Below are 20,723 nucleotides of genomic sequence, written 5' to 3' on the forward strand. Positions count from 1 at the left end.
GTTAAAGGTTGTTTTAATGTTATCATTGTTAAATTATGTTGCGGTTAAGGGGTAGTTTAGGTGTTTGGGGTAATTACTGCTGAGGGATAATTGGCTGTGGGGTAGTTGATATTGAGGGTTTTTTGACCTGTTGGAGTTATTGTTGTTTATGGGTATTAAGATTACTGTGTAGTTTCTGTTAAACGCTTGTTTAGATGTGGAATGTTTTGTAGAGGTGGTATTTACCTGTGGTGGGGCAATTACTGTTGAGGGGCTATTGCCATTGGGGTACTTAATGCAGATGTATTTGATATTGTTGAAGGATATTAGTTTAATTGGGTTGTTGATGTTAAGAGGCAATTTCGCTGTTTGGGGCAATTACTGCTGAGGGGTAATTGGCTGTGGGGTAGTTGACACTGAGGGGTTATTGACCTGTTGGGGTAATTGTTGTTGATGGCTATTAAGATTACTGTGTAATTAATGTTAAAAGCTTGTTTATATGTGAATTTTTTTGTTGAGGAGTAATTACATGTGGTGGAGCAATTACTGTTGAGGGGCTATTGCCATTGGGGTAGTTAATGCTGATGTATTTGATATTGTATAAGTCAAATAGTTTAATGGGGTTGTTGATGTTAAGAGGTAATTTAGCTGTTTGGGGCAATTACTGCTGAGGGGTAATTGGCTGTGGGGTAGTTGACACTGAGGGGTTATTGACCTGTTGGAGTTATTGTTTTTGATGGGTATTAAGATTACTGTGTAGTTTCTGTGAAAAGCTTGTTTAGAAGTGGAAGTTTTGTTGAGGGGGTATTTACCTGTGGTGGGGCAATTCCTGTTGAGGGGCTATTACCATTGGGGTAGTTAATGCAGATGTATTTGATATTGTTAAAGGATATTAGTTTAATGGGGTTGTTGAGGCCATCAGAGGGCGCGGGGATTTACTTGCTCAAACACTACGTACACGCTCCCTTGCACCAGGTCACTTACCCGGTGCAACTCATCTAATTACTGACACTTGTACACCATCAGTTTGCACCCCTTTTTAAGTCCACAGGTCGTGCAGTCCAGTGCTGTACATTCAGGAGACTGAAGCGTGTCCTATATCCTGCACTACGCCGTGCCTACAAAGGAGAGCCCTTCTATGCTCTTATTCATTAGGTCTTTGAGAGCTGTGTATGTTCTGTTTTGCTTTGTGCTCGTTTAAGTTGTTATTTCTTGGTCATGGATAATAAAGCTCCTGACATGCAACCAGTGCCTCCGGCCGCCTCTATACCCCCGTCACAGTTATCAGTGTTAAATGATATTCAGTGTAGTGCTAGGGATCATCTATTGGGTCATTTCACCAAGTCTGATCATTAAGTCTTGGAAAATTAAGAGATTGATGAAATCAATGGGTCTATATAGGAGGATGGAGGGATGAATGAAATTATAGAACGGGAGGATAGATAAATGGCATCAATATGACATTCAGTGTAGTGTTAGGGTTCAGCTCCTGAGTCATGATATCAAGTTTGATCACTATGTCTTGAAAATTAAGGGATTGATGAAATCAATGCATTCCTATGGGAGGATGGAAGGATGAAGGAAACAATGTAAGGGGAGCATAGACAAATGGCTTCAATATGATATTCAGTGTAGTGTTAGGGATCAGCTCCTAGTAATTTTACCAAGTTTGATCACTATATCTTGAAAATTAAGGGTGTTATGAAATCAGTGGTTCCATATGGGAGGATCGAGGGATGAATCACTCAAAAACATTAATAAGTGAAAACACAAGCGATACAACTTTTTTTTTCTTAAATGCATTTTTATTGTAGACAATCCTGTTATATGATGGAACAAGTACTTTTGTTTAGGTCAGAGGGTTGGAGGTTTGGATCCTACCCTGTGTAAATAAGCATTATAGCAATATAATAAATGTACTAGTAAAATGGTTAAATGCAAATGTTTAAATGTTAATGCACTGAGCTAAACAGATAGATGGCCAGGAGAAGGAGTGGTCCCTGAATGTGGATGCTGTGCTCCGTGTGTTACAGAAACTTTCAAGAGGTCAACATAAAACAGTCATTGGAGCTGGCTCTGGCAATGAAGCAAGGAAGCAAGAGAACAGTTCCTGATCTTCTCCACTGCCCACAACACCTCTGAAGATTTCTGGATAGAGGGCTTCTAGACAAAGATGTGGTTAATCTGCATAAGGGAACATTAAGATCCTCATAAATCTCTCAACAGAAGCTTTGATGTCATCCAGAAATTCTGCCTTCTCTGTTTCCCCTCACCTCCTGTCCCTTCTGTAGTCCATCATCACCCAGCTTATTCTATTGTATAGATAGTTAAATACGTGAGAGGTGCGCTTGTGACGTTAAGCACAAACATTAATTTTAACAGCACAAACGAATGAGACCAGTTTGGAGTGATTTTGGGTTGGGGGGGGGCAGCTTCTTGCAGGTGGAAAACCTCACTTTGACGCGTTGTCCTGAGGATTCTAATATATCAATATAATATAAATATAACAGCGAATATATGAATATAATATATATTATTAATAATAATAATATCATAATTTTAATCATAATAATTTTGAAAAATAGCGCAGGCGCAAATCACTATCGAAGACGTTGAGGTTTTTTTTTTACTGAGAACGTCAATCGCTTTCGATCTCCCTGAGAGAAACAGCTGCGTTTTACCGTAAGTATCATTCAGCGTTCATAAAACGTTAAACACGTTGATAAATTGTAATTTGACATAACATAATTAGACATGAATGTTTAAACGGCGTATTCGTTGTCTTACATTAGTTAGACAACATTAGTTATTCGCTTAACTAAGGCAAGACAGACGGCTGATTTTGTGAGGTAGCCAGTTAGGCGTTGGCTAACGTTTTGGACCGTTAGCTAGCTAGATACCAGGTTTGTTATTAGCATACCGAACACGCATAGTGAACCTGGCTACTCTAGATCGATAACTACCAGTGTGCGTGTACATCGTCAGGCTTTGATTTTTAGATATAACTGATAACATGCCCCTTGCACTGGAAGGCTTGCAAGCTAGATAGCTAACAAAAAGTATCGTTCGAGATATAGCCAGCTTTGCTAGTCAACTAAGTAGGGACGGCCGAGTGTTGTAATGGTTCACAGAACAGCCTTTCGTGAACAACCAGTAAATGCTGGAGCTAGCTACTTTTGGCCATTGTAATTAGGATGTATTGTCGTGTATTTGTATCGCTGTATTGAATAGTTAGGTAATATGTGTGTTATTACACAAGCTATATTGCTTGACTGATTGCAACGTGAATTATCAGCGCTCTTGAAGACTCTCAGTACAGATCCCTTCAGGGGTAAAAATTGTGGTGTGGGGGGTGGGGTTGGTTAGGGCTACTATTTAGTTGGGCTACCGCCGGAGTTACAAGTGTACACTAAGAAGCAGGAGAACATAACGACATAAGGAAGGACAGTGTGAAACGGAGAGAGAGAGAAAGCAAGCGAGCAATAAACACAGACACACAATGTGAAATGAAAAGAGAAAGCAAGAAATGATTAAAAGTTATTTTCTTTTTGCTAATTATGTTACTATTAAATGTTCTTGACTGGGATGTAAAACTGATATAAAATAAGTAATAAAACACTGTTACAATATTGTGATTATTATTATTATATATTAATTACTAATATAGCAATACTGACAATAAATCCCTCAAACCAAATACTAAGTCATAGATTCATAGTTTTGCCGTTTGGTTTAAAATCTGTGACAGACATATGCTTTGGGCTAGTTTAAGTTTCTGAAGTGCGGGTTTTACACTGACTTTGTGCTGGATATTTGTGTAGGACCTGGCAACCCTTCTTCAGAGTGTCTCAGTTGTGAGAAGAATAAGGTCTGTGGAAAAGTAAGGTCTGTGGAAGTGGAAAAGGTTCCAAGTAAGTAGTCCTTTTTTGTTCATGATAAAGTAATAATACTAAGGAATAATCTTTTGTATTCATGATAAAGTCATAATAAGGATAAGGAAGTCATTTTTCTTTATGATGAAGTAATAACAATGTCTTATCAAGAAATATATAATAATAAAGAGTAGTTTTTACAAGAAGGGTCTGTGAAAGACTGGTCTGTATATGTTCTGAAATTTAATACTCTAATATATCGAATGTTTTATTATTATTATACCATTTCGACTAGCCTAACGTTCAGTGTGAACTCACAAATGAGAGTCCCTTTTAGCCAAACTTAAAATATCTTGTTTAATATTGTGATTACAGTAATGCAACCTTTGTGGTTTGTGGTAGAGTGATCAGTTTTTTCAGGCTGAATGTGTTTTTTTTTTTCTTCATCTCTTAGAATGTTCTCCAAAGCTTCAGGTCCATATGCCAGACCACCACCAATGAAGGTGAAGTGTGTGGGGAAACATACTGCAGAGAGGGCTGAGACCTATGAAATGGTGGATGGCGTGGTGGCAGTGAAGACCTCGAAGAGGGTTGCAACTTGCGCCCTGTGCGATGGGCAAAATTTCGTTGTGGCTCATTTAAAAAATGATGATTGTGATCAAATTGATGACAATCAATCATATTTCATCAAAGGCTACAACATATCACAGAAATATGGAAATGCCAAAGTGTTTTTTACAACATCAACAGTTGTATACAAAACATCGGATGTTGCAGTCTCACGTGATTTGGAGGTACAGTGCCGCCATGCTGTCTGCCCTCCCTCCCCAGTGTACCAAACAGACGTGCCAAATTGGACTGCAGTATACTCGACTTTATGTGGAAGAGTAACCAGTGTGAGTATTAACTGTTTAAATATTAGTCTAGTTAAATCTATTCTATGACCCACAGTATAATAAGTGATGCATTGAACCTTAATCTTAACCAATCATGTCTTTTATTTTACTTATATCATTTGTGACTCGGTTTCATTGTAGCTGAGTACTACCAGGCTCCAAAACACGAAGGACGGGGATGTTCCAGTCCGGAACCTGGAGGTGATGGCAGGGAGTAATAAGTATGAGGTGGCTCTGTGGAGAGATGCAGCTCTGGAGGATGTCACTCTGTCTGCAAATGTGGACATTACTCACCTCCACATCAAAAAACAGAAAGACGTAGTGACATTCAATTCTACTACGTACACAACTATAAAGGTAAATCAAAAGGTCTTTAGAAACACCTACCATGTAGAAGGACAGTTAAAAACTGTCACCATACGTGGGTTAGCCATTGTCTAACAGAATTTCTCTATGACCACAGGTCACACAGTAACTGGAAATTTAACTTAATATCTTAATATATTGATGACACTGATACATATAAAACACTTCTGATCCTGATGAACTTGAGTCACAGCCATGTTAATAATCTAAACACATATCTGACTGTATAATATTAATTTATATGTAATATATTAATGTAATATAAATAATAATAAATATGCTTATCTACCCTATACCTTGTAAATGTAAACTTCAAAACATTTACTTTTGAGCTCACAATCATGCAACCATCATATTCCCTGTTATTCACAGAAATCGGAGATGGCAGTGTTTACAGAAGAGGTGGAGGTTGTGGGGATCTGCCCCACTCCCACGGCTGTAAAGATCCTCACTGCCAATATGGAAGAATTTTCCATCCCTCCCCATGTTTGGAGTGGAGACACTGATAAAATAATATTAGAATTACCATTCAAAATGTTGGTAAAACACACTGAAGGGGTAATAGAAAGTTTTGAGTGCCCATTTTTTCCTTAAGCCTGAAGTGCAGAGTAGCAGTGTAATATAGTTTTGTAGTTTTGTTGTTGTTGTTGTTGTGGATTTCTAATTTATATAATTAAATTATATATTTTAAAAATAAATGTGCCTGATTCATGTTTGTGAGTTGTAAATAAATATTGAATAATAATCTTCGTCATCATAATAATATCAATATATCTAATATATCAATATAATAGGGAATATGACTATAATATATGTTATCAATAATAACAATATAATTCCAATAATATTATTGAAAAAAATAGCGCACGCGCAAATCGGTATTGTTGTTGACGTTGACCTTTTTTTAAACTGCGCGAGAACGTCAATCGCTTTCGATCTCCCTGAGAGAAACAGCTGCGTTTTACCGTAAGTATCATTCAGCGTTCATAAAACGTTAAACACGTTGATAAATTGTAATTTGACATAACATAATTAGACATGAATGTTTAAACGGCGTATTCGTTGTCTTACATTAGTTAGACAACATTAGTTATTCGCTTAACTAAGGCAAGACAGACGGCTGATTTTGTGAGGTAGCCAGTTAGGCGTTGGCTAACGTTTTGGACCGTTAGCTAGCTAGATACCAGGTTTGTTATTAGCATACCGAACACGCATAGTGAACCTGGCTACTCTAGATCGATAACTACCAGTGTGCGTGTACATCGTCAGGCTTTGATTTTTAGATATAACTGATAACATGCCCCTTGCACTGGAAGGCTTGCAAGCTAGATAGCTAACAAAAAGTATCGTTCGAGATATAGCCAGCTTTGCTAGTCAACTAAGTAGGGACGGCCGAGTGTTGTAATGGTTCACAGAACAGCCTTTCGTGAACAACCAGTAAATGCTGGAGCTAGCTACTTTTGGCCATTGTAATTAGGATGTATTGTCGTGTATTTGTATCGCTGTATTTAGTAGTTAGGTAATATGTGTGTTATTACACACCAGACCAAGCACACAAAGTTAGCTGGTTAAGTAGCTAGCTAGCTAATATAGAATGGGGATCTACGTCACGCCGCATTGCTTGCTGGGTTGTGGCCGGCATATTTTAGTACACGGGTCCAAGAATAAATAATAAACCGTGTAAATAATAAATGCGATATCGCTTACCGCGACAAGTTAAATACAGAATTAATATTTGTGTTATTATAGAGAATGGGAATGTGCCGTCAGCAGACACGAAAGACGCAATGCATTGTAGTAATGTTTTTGTAGGTTTTGCACTTTTAGCGCCTCAGGGAACCTCCGGTCAAACCATGGGTGATCATCAGTTCTGGTGGTCAGGTGGACTGCGCACACTGCACATGGCTGGCATCGCAGAGTCTTGTACACACATTGGGGCTCTCCTATTTAAAATTAAAGTAGCAGTGTGGATACGGGTTACCAAAACGGTCACTGATGTTCTAGGCTATTGGATGATGCCTGCTAATGTTGACAAGGTTCAAGCAGAGATGGCTCACAAGATTGACTTCTCCACTGGTGCAGCTAAGAGGAAGGCACTTGACAAGTGCATCAGAGGAAAGAAAATTAAGCCGAGTATATGTATTATAGCCTGTTAAAATTTGGCGAAATATTTGACCTTGCTTGTTGTGTTGCACTGTAATTTGCAGGTTTCAAAGCTGTAAATACCGACAGTTTGTGTAAGTACATTTTGATATTAATTTATACATATAATTGACAAGGTGTAGCAACCTTAATAGGATTTGCACCCTTCATTCATCTGGAAGTTCAATAATAAGGTATTGGTGTCTATGAAAGCACTAGGCAGCTCACTTGATTTTTTAACAATTGTTCCAAATTCACTAAATCAGTCATGTGTTATCTCAAAATATTTACAGTATGACAGTTGAAAGGTTTGTTTGAAAGATGCAAATGTTGTTCACATATTTAAATGTTTCTCTTCTCTATTTGCATATCCATGTGTACGTCAAGCTATTTGAAGTGAGTAGAAAGCTATTAAAACTGCAATTTCTGTATACCTGGTGTGTTTGCGGGGTTACAAAAATTGTGCATTCTGTAGCAATGTACAAATTTCTGAATGTTTTTATGTACAAATATGAGTGTAATGGCTGTGATGGGCATGATCTGATATGGTAGAGACCAGTGGATGGTGTGTTGTTACAGTAAAAAAGAATGGGCCAGTGAGCTAAGAACATTTTATTAACATAATTATGGAATTTTGTGTAATATCCAAGTTCCACTCTGGACAGGACTATTAACAAATAAGCATCTATTAGAAAAAGACCACAAAGCACTTCTGTAAGGTCCTCTGGAGAAGGGCACCTGGCAAATTGTGAAAATGTTCACTAATGTGCACTTGTATGTTTCTGTAGGTTCAGTTCAGCTCACCTCACCTAACCTCAGAGTACATAAAAGAATTTAATGAGACCTTTGTTTCCTCTTAAATACAACACACATACATATCATAAAACTGCCATTATTTTATACTATCTAAATGTATGTGTACATCAGGCATAATACTCAGTGTTTGGCTAATGGACCAAATGTGACCGGTCTGAATGTAGATTGTTTGTACAAGTTTCACTCATGCATTTCTGTGTGTGTGTGTGTGTGTGTGTGTGTGTGTGTGTGTGTGTGTGTGTGTGTGTCTCTGTTATGATTTTAGCAGGGTGACCTCAGTCTGGTCCTGGTGTAGGTTCCTCTGGCTTCTGAAGGCTGCTTGTGAAAGTAAGGGTTTTTAAAGGTTCAACGTTAACTGCATTATTGACACAGACCTATGTATTAACAGATAAGCATCTATTAGAAAGAGACCACAAAGCACTTCTGTAAGGTCCTCTGGAGAAGTGCACCTGGCAAATTGTGAAAATGTTCACTAATGTGCACTTGTATGTTTCTGTAGGTTCAGTTCAGCTCACCTCACCTAACTTCAGAGTAAGTAAAAGAATTTAATGAGACCTTTGTTTCCTCTTAAATACTACATACATACATATCATAAAACTGCCATTATTTTATACTATCTAAATGTATGTGTACATCAGGCATATTACTCAGTGTTTGGCTAATGGACCAAATGTGACCGGTCTGAATATAGATTGTTTGTACAAGTTTCACTCAGGGATTTGTGTGTGTGTGTGTGTGTGTGTGTGTGTGTGTCTCTGTTGTGATTTTAGCAGGGTGACCTAACTGGTCCTGGTGTAGGTTCCTCTGGCTTCTCAAGGCTGCTTGTGAAAGTAAGGGTTTTTAAAGGTTCCATGTTAACAGCATTATTGACACAGACCTTTGTTTCCTCTTAAATACTACACACATACATATCATAAAACTCCCATTATTTTATACCATGTAAATGTATGTGTACATAAGGCATAAGAGTTTGGCTAATGGACCAAATGTGACCAGTCTGAATGTAGATTGTCTGTACAAGTTTCACTCATGCATTTCTCTCTCTCTCTCTCTCTCTCTCTCTCTCTCTCTCTCTCTCTCTCTCTCTCTCTCTCTCTCTCTCTCTCTCTCTCTCTCTCTGTGTTGTAATTTTAGCAGGGTGACCTAACTCTGGTCTTGGTGCAGGTCTCTGGCTTCTGAAGACTGCTTGTGAAAGTAAGGGTTTTTAAAGGTTCAACGTTAACATTTGCAGAAATGTAAGAGCCATAACATCATGCATACTTAATTTCCCTGAGGGGAACCTCCCAAAGGATCAATGAAGACTTATCTATCTATTTATCACATAAAGAGGAAAAGCAAGCAAGCTGTGTTTAGACTGAAATCACCCAATACTATATATATCCAGTGAATCTGATTGTGAAGTAGTACAATTGAATTCACAATTTGCAATTCTACATGCATGCAGATTGATTCTTCTTTATTTTTACAGGTCCTGATCTGAAGACTTTTCTAGTCTTTGTTGGTCTTTTCTGTCTTTCTATTAAAATCACCTCTCCTCCCCATCCCAATATTTTCTCTTCTTTTCTTGTCTGCATCTATTGGCTTGCCCTTGCAAGTACAACGATACCCAAAACGATATCCAAAACGACAAACGAAACAAAACGAAAAACAACGCAAACAAAACGAATTTACCTCGCCGGAAGGCACAAACGAAAACTTACCGCGCCGGAAGGCACAAACAAAAATTTACCGCGCCGGAAGGCACAAACGAAAACTTACCACGCCGGAAGGCAAAAACGAAACCAAAACGAGCCGGAAGGCACAAACGAAAACAAAACGAGCCGGAAGGCAACAAAACGAGCCAGAAGGCAACTGTGATTTATTTGTTCCAGATTATTGGCTGAGTGGACCATCATCGCTGAGTGCTGTTGAAGACACGCATCATACACTCCTCACACACATCATTATTCTCTTATCCCAGTGAAGAAGTAGTACTATATATCAGTTTTGCAAATTACAGAAGTGCATTTTTTAAGAAGTAGACCCCATACTGTTTGATGTTTGTGCATATATAGTTTTTTGTGTGTTTTATATACATTGCCATTTTCTTGTTGCTTTGTGTTGAATTGATTTGTTTCAGACAAACAACAGTAAGCAGTAGGACCATCTTTGCCTTCTGCAGACACACATATATAAAGTTTTGAATTGTATGTTTGTGCATATATCGTTGCATAGGTCTAGGCTGTTATAACTGTTTTTGAGAATTGTTTTCTGATTTATCTAAGGTGACAACTGACAAATATCTTTTTAAAAGTTGTAACAGTATTATTGTGATTTGATTATTTTGAATACAGTAAACGTTTTAAAAACAACCTTTTGGAATAATATTGTTTAAGCAGAATAGGTTAGAATATAACTTTCCACCATCATCTGCTTGTCACAACTGTTCGAGTGGTCACCCCTACACACCTGAAGAAGTCTTCACTCCCTGGCGCTTGACTTTAAAGGTTGACTGACCTCTGGTTAACAGATCACGCAGGTTTGTTTCAACGCTGAACTCCTTGGATCCGTTGAGCCGTGTCTACCATCTGGGACTGGTGCTGAGACGAGTTACATTTGTGTTTTTTTTATTACTGAACTAAGACGTAATATCCTAATTTACAAAGTAGCCCACGTTTAAATTATTTGCATTATCTGTTTTTGATGAGGTTGCACATATTTTAAATACTATTTGCTCAGATTTACTGTTTGAAATCTGTTAAACCATGCCGAGAAAAAGCAAGAGGTCCGTTGCAGCTAAACGACGCGAGGCACTGAAAGTGGATAGCGGAAGCGCTAACCAAGTAGCAAACACTGTTACTAATCGGTATGTGGAGTCAGTTCAGGCCACCCACTGTCAAGGTGACGAGAGATACGAGGATTTCTCGCGTGGTACACAGTGTACCTGCAACGCTCTGACATTTCTTGCTGTGCACAACGAAGTTAACGAGTTGAACTCTATGGGTCTTGACAACGTTTTAGTGAGAGGCGATGCTTTATATACTTCTGTGAAACGAACATTGCTGAATGAAGGAAGGTTTGTGAATAACTATTTAACTTCTGACGAGTTACCAGCGACAGTCGACACCGATCTGCACTGTTACAGTCTTATTAAACACCCACAAAGGTATGGTTTCTTGAAAGACGATGCGCCAATAGGAATGGACGAGTATATGAACCTAGAGAGCGCTCTCGCTTGTCTTACAGATAACGTAACTGATGCGCTTCTGATCGTTGGAAACACCTGCATTGCAGTATTCAGAGATCGCGTAGGGAGATTTGGCTTTTTTGATTCTCACAGCAGAACACCCGACGGATTAAAGCCTGATGATGAGAACACAGGTACGGCCGTGATGCTGACTTTTGCGAACTTGACAGATTTGACCGAAAGGTTGCTACTGCTGTATCAGGGTTGCCTTGAGTTGCGGGACAATCAGCAATACGAACTTCTGCCCGTGTCTTTTGTGATGACAGGTAGTACTCAACATGACGAACTCCCTTGTGAACTTCAAACGTTAAACGTGCAGCCTAGTTTTATTAGCCAGCATGACAAAAAAACATTAACGAAGTTAAACAAAGCACGCAGAAGAAAAAAAATTCAACAACAGATGCAAGAACTCGCATCCTCGCAAACATGTGGGAAACGTGTTAACTGGAAGCAGAAATACGCAAGTGACCCCAAGTTCAAGGAGAAAATCAAACAACGCAGTCGAAATAGCTACTTAAAAAATGCAAATTACAGACTTGAGAAGCAACGAACATTAAGGGTTAATTATATGCTAAACACTACTTACAAAGATAAGCAGAGACGGTACATCACAACGAACTACCGTCATAATGCAGCATTCAGAGAGAAGCAAAAACAATACGTTATCAGTAATTACAAAAACAATGCTGTGTACAGAGAGAAGCACAAACAGCACATAATTGATAAATATTCAAAAGATCTGATTTTCAGGCAAAAGCAAAAACAATATTTTACAAATAGGTGCAGAAATGATTCAATTTTTTATGAGCTTAGAAAACAAAAATTTAATAGATTATATCAGACTGATGTAGTTTTTAGGTCCCATCACAGAGAACAGTGCTTACTTCGGTCAGTGAACAGAGAGTCCAAATTAAAGATGCTACACAAAATACGTTGTGCACAGCATATACAGAAAAAATACAGACTAAATCGTTATTTACACCAACACAGTCTGCATGAAAATATCAATAATGAGTGTTTCTTTGACATCCAGAATCCACAACAGTTGATCGCATTAAGTCACTTTAAAGAGATGGCAAAAGATGGGCCAAGCTATGTTTGCACCGTCTGTCACAGAGCACTGTTTTCTAACCAGGTTCGTGTGTGTGAACACAGAAACTATCAGAAGAATCTTACAGTTGCTTCAGTTTGCTTGACGGGCAAATATGTTCACATCTGTTCCTCTGACTGTCCAAATAACTGTGTGACTGAAGAAAGGAAGAGAGAATGGATCTGCCACTGTTGTCATGCAAATTTATCAAAGGGAAAGATGCCTGCCATTGCTGCTGTTAATAAACTTGAACTTACACCAGTCCCACCAGAACTCTGTGATTTGAATATACTTGAAAGGCATGTTATAGCCAAATACGTGTGTTTTGCCAAGGTCATCAGTCTTCCCAAAGGTCAACAGAGAGCCATCAAGGGTGCTGTTGTGTCAGTTCCTTCAGATGTTGAAACAACAGTAAATGTTTTACCCAGACCAAGAAGTGAATCACAGTTGCTTACAGTGAAACTCAAGAGACGGTTGTGTTATTCAGGTCATTATCAGTTCCAGACAATATCTATGCACAAAGTCTTGTCTGCGTTATGTAAACTGAAAGAAATACATTCTGAATATAAGGACATTGTTCTCAACCCTGTACAGGAAGATGATTTATTTAATGATGTTACAGACGTCACAGATGAAAGTGCTCCAGAACAGGAAATGGATATTGACAACAATACTGAGAGTGAGAACACACAACAACAGAACCCTGAGAATATGCAGCCTGATGCAGATAATGAGAATCAGAGCACTGATCAGCACACAGGTCTAGCGTTAGACACATGTCTTCAGCCACCAGATCTTGGTCATCATCTGTTATCCTTCAATGATGGCATATTCTGTATTGCTCCAGCAGAGAGAAACAGTCCAGTCAGTGTGTTTAAAGTCCCTAAGATCGAGGCAATGGCTTTCCCAGTACAGTTTCCTTGTGGTAAAAATACATTTGATGAACCACACAGACAGGTTGCTCTCTCACCTAGCAGATACTTCAATGCAAGATTATTCTCTGCTGATAATCGCTTTGCGATGGACACAAACTACATTTTCTTTGCACAGTTTGTAACTGAAATGCATCTAGCCGCTTCAAGTATGTCCATTCAACTGCGAAAAGCAAAAACCAGGACACGTGATGGGCGTAAAATCAACAGTTCACTTTTAAGAGACAAAGTTGAATTAGAGAAACTTATAAAAAATAATGAGGGCACCAGATTCATGCAACCTCTGAGAGGGATACCTGCTTACTGGCAAAAAACACTCCGAGATCTGTTTGCCATGCTCAGACAGCTGGGAACTCCCACATTTTTCTGTACATTCAGTGCAGCAGAGATGAGATGGCCAGAGGTAATCAAAGCAATTAAAGCACAGCAAGGTCAAAGTGTGGACTTCTCAGCTTTAGACTGGTCACAGAAGTGTGAGATACTACGTAGCAATCCAGTTACTGCCATGAGAATGTTTGAGAAACGTGTAGAAGGGCTCATGAACCTGATTCTGTCTCCTGCACAGCCCATTGGTGAGGTGGTTGACTATTTTTACCGTGTAGAATTTCAACAGCGAGGTTCTCCACACATTCACTGTCTGTTTTGGGTGAAAGATGCACCAGAATTTGAAGATGACCCAGATCAAGTTGTATGTGATTTCATTGACAAATACATATCATGCAAGTTGCCAGACACAAACACAAACCGAGAGCTGAACACAATAGTAACAGAAGTACAGACACACAGCCGAAATCACTCTAAATCATGCAAAAAGAATAACAAGTACTGCAGGTTTGGATTTCCTAAACCACCTATGCCAACAACAATGATTACACGCCCCAGACCACCACCCCTTGACACAGACTCTGATGAGGAAAATACAGAAATAGATGAACAAGCACAGGCTAAAGTAAATCTACAGACTGTGTGGGATCTGTTGAATGACAAAAATCAACAATTTGAAAGCATCACAGAACTGCTTGAAAAGGTCAATATGTCTTACCAGGACTACAAGAGAAGTGTTGAGTCTCTTTCTACATCCAGTCAGATCATAATGGAACGAGCACCAAAAGACTGCTGGGTAAATGGCTACAATCCTCTGCTGTTAAGAGCCTGGAATGCCAACATGGACATACAATTCATACTGAATCCATATACCTGTATAATGTATATACTGTCATACATTTCAAAAGCTGAACATGAAATGAGCGATTATCTAAAGCGAGTCATGAGAGATTCATGTGACAGCTCATCTGAAAGGGAAACGATGAAACAGATCATGCATGCCTATGCCAAAAACAGAGAGGTCAGTGCCCAGGAAGCAGTCGCACGCACTTGCAGTTTAAAACTCAAATCATCATCCCGTGCCGTCATTTTCATACCGACAGACGACAATGCTGTGCGCATGAGCCTACCTATGAAGTACTTGGACAACAAAGATCCTGATGATGAGAACGTGTGGATGACAGGATTAATAGAAAAGTACATGGCCAGGCCAAAAACACCAGTGTTTGAGAATATGTGCATGGCAGAATTTGCAAGTGAATACCGAATTGTTTATACAGAACAGAAAAAGGGTAAAAATGTCTTCCCTTTGCAAAACAACATGGGGCACATAAAGAAGCGCACCAGAGGTAAACCTGCTGTCATTCGCTTTGCTCGTTTCTCACCACAAAAAGATCCTGAGAAATACTGTGGAACGCTGCTGAAACTCTACCTGCCCCACCGCAGAATCACACAGCTTACGTCTGCTCAGTTCCACAATTATGAGTCCTTCTACATTTATGCCTTTGTAAAGCTGCCAGGTACAGATGCCCTTCAACGTGTTTTTTCCATTGTACATGAAAACAAAGAAAAGTATGAAAAGCACAGTGAAGCTATTGAACAAGCAATCGAGGACTTTGAACAGAACGGTCCCATTGAAGATGCCTGGACTACTTTGGCTCCAGCAAATGAACTGATTCGTTTGGAATGCATTTTAGAGCAAGAGCCAGAAAATCACAATGATGTAAAGGAACAAGATGACGTTCCAGATTACGTTGCATCTAGATCTGAGAACACCACTGCAATGCCTATAATGGAAGGACCACAGATGAGCCATGCAGAAATAAAAAAAATGTACCAGAGCTTGAATGAGACACAGGCAGCTGTGTTCTACACTGTGCGTGACTGGTGCAAAAGAAAAGTCCTTAATGAAAACCCAGAGCAGTTTCTTTATTACATCGCAGGAACAGCAGGAACAGGAAAGAGCCACCTTATTAAATCTGTGTATGTAGAGGCTACAAAAATACTACAGAAACTTCCATGTGTACGTGAGGAAACCGACATTTCAAAACCTACAGTGCTGTTGTCAGCTTTTACTGGTTGTGCTAGTCATAACATTAATGGAAAAACGCTACACTCACTTTTTAAACTCCCACGAAGCTTGAAGCCTCCATATCAAGGACTTGGGAACAATCTGGATGAAATCAGGGCAAACTTGTCAAATGTGCAAATTATAATCATAGACGAAATATCAATGGTGTCAAAGCCTTTATTTGCTTACATTAATTGGAGACTCCAGCAGATTAGAGGGAACAACAAACCCTTTGGCAACGTTTCTATCATGGCTGTTGGTGACTTCCAGCAATTACCACCGCTTGGAAAGGCAAAGCCCCTGTGTGTGTATGAGGACCATGTGCTGGACTTTTGGAAAGATCATTTTAAGATGGTGATACTGACAGAAATCATGCGTCAGAAAGATGACCTTGCATATGCTGAGCTTCTTAACAGACTCAGAGTAAAACGGAAACACGACACACTGTCCGCTGCTGACCGATCTATGCTAGAACAGGTAATTAAATCCCCTGAGGACTGCCCCTATGATGCATTACACATATTTGCTACTAATAAAGAGGTTGATGATTATAATTCAGCTGCCATATCATCACGCTTTCAAAATATTACTAATATAGATGCAGAGGATTATAAAAAAGACCCACGAACAGGCCAGATGCAGAAACAAGGTGTCCCTTTCAAAGGAGAAAAAGGTGATCTTGTTGACACACTACAGCTGGCAACTGATGCACGAGTAATGCTTACCAGAAATATTGATGTGGAAGATGGACTGGTCAATGGTTCATTTGGCAAAGTGGTAAAAATAGTCACTCACATTCGTAAAGATGTTCCAGTTGTGCATATGATTGGTCTTAAGCTGGATAATGTTGATGCAGGACAGAAACACCGCAACAAAGTGCCTGGAGGTGATGATAATGTAGTTTACATTGAGAGAGTAGAGGAAAATCTGAAGAAAAAGGAACTGTTCGACGGCAATTTCCTTTAAAGTTGGCCTTTGCATGCACCACTCATAAAGTGCAAGGAATGACAACTCTGTGTGCTGTTGTATCACTAAAGAAGATTTTTGAACCAGGTATGGCATATGTTGCACTCAGCAGAACCACATCACTCAGTGGACTACACATCACTGACTTTGATGAAAGGAAGATTTACTGTGACACTGAAATCAGTGCCTCATTGGAGAATATGCCCAAACTTGATTTAAGTGCTATTCAGCCACTTTTGCACTTAGTAAAAGAACCTCATTTGAACTCTGGTCTTAAAATTGTACATCATAACACAGAAGGCCTTCAAACTCATATTGAGGATGTCAAAAGCCATCATGAGCTCCTCTTATCTGATGTTTTGTGTCTTACTGAGACGCATATGACTGGTTCTGTTTTTCCTGATTCTCTGCAGTTGAATGGCTACAAAATATACAAGCGGAACAGACATGCGGCCTACACCAACTACACACATCTGTCCAACAGGAGTGGTGGTGGAGTTGCCATGTATGTGAAAGATAATGTCAAAGCTCATGCTATTCAGTATATACAGAATGTAACTGATCTGGAGTTTGTGGTTTTAAAGGTAGAGGCCCCAAAACAAGCTCTTATTGCAGTTATTTACAGACCACCAGACTACAGGTTGACAGAGTTCTTACCAAACCTAGATGCCCTTTTGACCTCAATCGACATCATGGACTACAGACCTGTTGTGGTGTGTGGCGACTTTAATGAAGATCAGCTGTCAGTTGCAAATAAACCCATTTTTAATTTGTTTCAGTCAAAAGGATACACACAGCTGATAACCAGTGCAACAACAGAGAAGACTACACTTCTGGACCCTGTGTTTATTTCTAACCCTCACACTAGTGTTGCAGCAGGACTTCTCAACACATACTACAGCTACCATAATCCTGTTTATTGTGTTTTGTAAGATAGGAAAATCAGTACGTCACACAGCCCAGTTTCCAGAATAACATTGACCAGCAACCTCAACCCTGAAGATGGAGATCCACATCACCTGATTACTGACTCAGTTTGTTGCAATAAATTGCCAAGCTCTCGATTTTGTGCTACTGAACAGTTTTGTTTATAACTTTTGTCTACAGTTAACTTATCTAGTATTGTACCTTTGTAGAGTTTGCCCCTTTGGATTTTGTCTGCTCTCCTGTGTGCTTTTCTGGGATTTTGACACTGTGCCTGTTTTTGCATACTTGTTTCTCCATGTTACATTATGATTTATTTGTTACAGAATGCAGCCTCCTCAAAAGATGCTCTATTCCAGTGGATTCCCGTAGCGGAGACAGTAGTCACATAGATGTCAGCGTATGTTTAATTGTCCTTTGTTCAGTGTCCATATATGACATTAATATATGTGTTGTCCTTTATTCCGTGTCCATTTATGCAGAGCTGGCCCTAGGCATACTCAAATTGTGCAGCCACTTGAAGCCCCCTTGCCAACAGGGGGCTCCCAAGAGCACCAAGATGATGTAGCATTTGGTGTTGAGGTGGTGGTAGGGGGGGCCCAAAATGAAATTCTGCATAGGGCCCCATGTAAGCTTGGACTGGCCCTGCATAAATGACATCAATGTATGTGTTTAATTGTCCTTTGTTTAGTGTCCATATATGGCATTAATATATGTGTTTAATTGTCCTTTGTTCAGTGTCCATATATGCAGAGCTGGCCCAAGGCATACTCAAATTACGTGGCCATGTAGAGGGCTGGCCCTGCATAAATGACATCAATGTATGTGCTTAATTGCCCTTTGTTTTGTGTCAATATATGACAAAAATAGATGTGTTTAATTGTCCTTTGTTTTGTGTCCATATATGACATCAATGTATGTGTTTCATTGTTCTTTATTTTGTGTCCATATATGACATCAATAGATGTGTTTAATTGGGTTTTGTTTTGTATCCTTATATGACATCAATAGATGTGTTTAATTGCCTTTTGTTTTATGTTCATACGTCTTTCAGGAGATGGGCATTACGCATCAGTTAGTTCATTACCTGAGGGTGGTTAAAGCCTTATGTATGCCTTTAAATCAACTCCTCCTTGTGTTATGACTGCTGTTGGTCATTTTTTATTTATGTTACATTTGTGTTCATTTCTTCACTCAGTTCAGTTTCAGTTCAGCTACCAGGAAGGGGGTAGGCATGGTGAGCATGGTTGTCCAATGGTTGGCTTGGTCAGTGCGCAGGCCTGTACAGTTTGTCCTGTCACTTTGTGTGCACTGTGTGCATGTGTGTCTGTGTGCTAGCACAGGACCTGGCAAGACCTGTCGAAACAGAGAGGGCTGTTTTCTGCACTACCACAGTGATACCACAGACTTATGCCCACCCAACAGAGCCCTGACAGTGGCACATATTCTCTGGTCAAGCACTCAATCAATGGGACCCAAGGGAAGGTTCCATAAGGACTCTGGTGCGCGGCCCCAGCAGTGCATACTGGGATTACAGACAATGTGTGTAAACAGGCCATGTTGGTGGGAGACAGATACAGAGACAGAGACCGAGAGGAGCCCCAATCTTCAACACATATTGCCTATGACCTCTGCTGGACTATTGACACTGTTGTTGACCATGACAACTAAAAACAAAAAAACAAACAAAAAAACTATGGAAGAACAGTGAGGACTGCCTTCTCTACTACCACAGTGAGGTGGAGGGTTATGCCCACCCAGCAGAGCCCTGACAGTGGCAGAGATTCTCTGGTCAAGCACTCAAGCAATGGGACCAAAGGGAAGGTTCCAGAAGGACTCACTGGGATTACAGACAATGTGTCTAAACAGGCCGTGTTGGTGGGAGACAGATGCATACATGCACACAGTGCACACAAAGTGACAGGACAAACTGTACAGGCCTGTGCACTCACCAGGCCAACCATTGGACAAGCATGTGGATATTAGGATACCGTCTATAACCCCTGCTGGACTATTGACCTACCATGCTGTCTACCATGACAAATTTTCCAAAAAAAAAATTGTCGTTGTTTGCTTGATTTCATTGTTTGGTTGATTCATTATTTTTACTTATTTTGTAATGTCAACCGTTCTGGTTCATAAAGAAGCTACACATCAATATTCTGTGTGTATGTTAAAAGATGCTTAAGGCTGTTGATGCATAAAAACTGCTAGATGATGTTAAGTGCTGTGAAATGTAAACCTGAAATCATTACATATGGTTAAATTAATGAGCTAAAAAGCATAAAAGCCTGTTTGGTTGTTTTATGGTTGATAACCCACTAAATTATGTTATATGCTGATTGAACATTAAAACTGTTAAATGATGTTAACTGCTGTTGAAATATTACATATAAACTTAATGCTGAAGTCAGGTAAAAATGAATAAAAGGCTGTTTGGATGTTTAATGATTGATAACCTGCTAATTACTATGATTACTATTACAATAATCACGATCAATGCTGTTTAAATGTTAACACTATTTAAATGTTAACACTATGTTGAAATGTTAAATGTAAACTTAAAATGATGCTGAAGTCAAGTGAAAATTAATAAAAGGCTGTTTGGATGTTTAATGATTGATAACCTCATTATTACTATGATAACTAAAAAAACCTATTATTTGTTGTTGAGGGGGTATTTATCTGTGGTGGGGTAATTACTGTTATGGGGCTATTGCTATTGGGGTAGTTAATGCTGATGTATTTGATATTGTTGAAGGCTATTAGTTTAATGGGGTTGATGCGGTTAATAGGTAATATAGCTGTTTGGGGCAATTACTGCTGAGGGGTAATTGGCTGTGGGGTAGTTGATATTGAGTGGTTATTGACCTGTTGGGGTTATTGTTGTTGATGGGTATTAATATTACTGTGTAGTTCCTGTCAAAAGCTTGTTTAGATGTGGAATGTTTTGTTGAGGGGGTATTTACCTGTGGTGGGGTAATTACTGCTGAGGGGTAATTGGGTGTGGGGTAGTTGATATTGAGGGGTTATTGACCTGTTGGGGTTATTGTTGTTGATCGGTATTAAGTTTACTGTGTAGTTCCTGTGAAAAGCTTGTATAGATGTGGAATGTTTTG

At 39.3% G+C, this 20,723-nt stretch overlaps 1 protein-coding gene and 1 long non-coding RNA gene across 2 annotated transcripts; both read left to right on the forward strand.

Annotated features, from left to right (window-relative positions):
• The first annotated feature begins 3,805 nt into the window (after positions 1-3,805).
• On the forward strand, positions 3,806-5,786 carry LOC143508715 (uncharacterized). Its single transcript, XM_076997368.1, has 4 exons — positions 3,806-3,890; positions 4,306-4,747; positions 4,889-5,104; positions 5,486-5,786. The coding sequence occupies exons 2-4, from the start codon at positions 4,307-4,309 to the stop codon at positions 5,705-5,707; spliced, it is 879 nt and encodes a 292-aa protein (XP_076853483.1). The 5' UTR covers positions 3,806-3,890; position 4,306; the 3' UTR covers positions 5,708-5,786.
• A 234-nt stretch (positions 5,787-6,020) lies between these two features.
• LOC143482891 (uncharacterized) lies at positions 6,021-10,399 on the forward strand. The gene is made up of 5 exons (XR_013122322.1): positions 6,021-8,398; positions 8,571-8,602; positions 8,842-8,901; positions 9,206-9,265; positions 9,540-10,399. It is a non-coding gene; the product is annotated as an uncharacterized LOC143482891 (long non-coding RNA).
• Positions 10,400-20,723: the final 10,324 nt, after the last annotated feature.

This window comes from Brachyhypopomus gauderio, chromosome 2 (assembly GCF_052324685.1).
Source record: "Brachyhypopomus gauderio isolate BG-103 chromosome 2, BGAUD_0.2, whole genome shotgun sequence".
In the NCBI taxonomy this organism is placed as follows: Eukaryota; Metazoa; Chordata; class Actinopteri; order Gymnotiformes; family Hypopomidae; genus Brachyhypopomus; species Brachyhypopomus gauderio.